General features: G+C 32.7%; 1 protein-coding gene across 1 annotated transcript in view; it reads left to right on the forward strand.

Moving 5' to 3' along the window:
- The first annotated feature begins 340 nt into the window (after positions 1–340).
- LOC140920350 (uncharacterized) overlaps positions 341–1,585 on the forward strand; it is a 3,974-nt gene continuing 2,729 nt past the window's right edge. The window contains exon 1 of the mRNA XM_073368611.1: positions 341–515. Within this exon, the coding sequence (XP_073224712.1) occupies positions 341–515 (175 nt within the window). The remainder of the gene's footprint in view (positions 516–1,585) is intronic.

Raw genomic sequence — 1,585 nt, forward strand, 5'->3', positions numbered from 1 at the left:
ATTTCTGATTAATAATTTATTATTGTATACGTTAAATGCCTTAAATTCCTTAAATGCCTTAATAATTTATAATTAATAATTTATGCTTAATAATTTATGATTGTATACCTTAAAAATTTCTAGTATTTTTTTTTTGGCAAGTTTATGATTGTATAATAGTAAAATTTAATTTCTTTATATTCTTATTTGATACCTTAAATGCCTTAATAATTTTATTCAAATATGAAAACAGATTGATCCAACTATGATTAATAAGAGTTGGATTGACAAACCATTGAACCAAAAAGAGTTCTTAAATGGAGTAAAACAATTTTTGGACTTTGCCTTTTCAAATTCTACAATGAAGCCTAGAGATATATATGATATGGGAGAAGTGAACCTTATGGAATCACAAGAGCCAATAATGGAAGACATACCTTTTTGTGAGCAAAATGTTGGGAATATTGAAGAACTACAATTAGTGCGAGACGATGTCAATGAACAAGAAAATGATGAAACAAATGTTGAGGAAGATCGTAATAGTTGTAGTGATAGAGATTGTGACGCCCTAAACCCCAAAATAATATATAATAATTTATATCATATTTCTATAAAATTTGCAGCGGATAAATAAAAATATGAATCCAAGAAATAAAGACTTTTATTTTTAACTTAGGATATCATGTTTCTCAAAAATCAAAAAGAACACTTTAAACTTATTTTCTCCGTTAAAATAGTGTAATCTCAATAAGCTGTATTTAAGTATTATTACTTGATTTAATTTAAAAAATTACTAGTGCTTCTTAGATATTCATACAAAAATTCATTTCAAATTAAAAAAAGTAAAATACAACTTAATCCCTTATTCCCGTATCAGCTATCAGAGCGTGGTTCCTCACAAACTTGAACTTCAAGATTCATTAACATGTAATAACTGCGATTTCGCAAACGCAGGGCCAAACCAGTCAAACACAAACAACGAAGGAGGTGAGTTTTGAAAACATGATGGCAGTATAATACAAGTAACAAGAACACGCAAACAATCATAATAGAACCGTATCATTGCACAAACATCTCATCAAGAAAATATCACATAAAAAAGTCAAGACCACTCAAGGGAAATCAATAAATCTCACTATAACATCAAATCATCTAAGAGAAATTATCACCACACACGATACATATTAATCACAACAAACACAATCACAATAAAATGCAATGCTATGCATGAACTTAGACTCTACTTCACAATGTGGTACCATTCTAACTCTGAAGTACTTGGTTAGGAGGCTTGATACTATGCCACCATCCCGGTGGACGGACAATTCAAATTGGCCATGTCCTCATAGATCCCCTCAACTCAACCCGAGACACATATACGTGACAGTCGAGGTAAACGTGTGTTGCGTGGTAGCTCCCGACATTTGGAGTGCTACCTCCAAGTCACCTAGGAATTCCCCACCCGAATACCTCCAAGGTCTAACAATCTTGCCTTAAGGCTCAACAGCAGACCGCCACGATCAGGCTCATTCAGTTGTACTTCCCCGGAATCACTAGGCTTGTCAGGCCCTACCTATATGATGACCAAATAATCTCCACTTCAAAA

The sequence above is a fragment of the Cicer arietinum genome, chromosome 5 (genome assembly GCF_000331145.2).
Source record: "Cicer arietinum cultivar CDC Frontier isolate Library 1 chromosome 5, Cicar.CDCFrontier_v2.0, whole genome shotgun sequence".
NCBI classification, from domain to species: Eukaryota; Viridiplantae; Streptophyta; class Magnoliopsida; order Fabales; family Fabaceae; genus Cicer; species Cicer arietinum.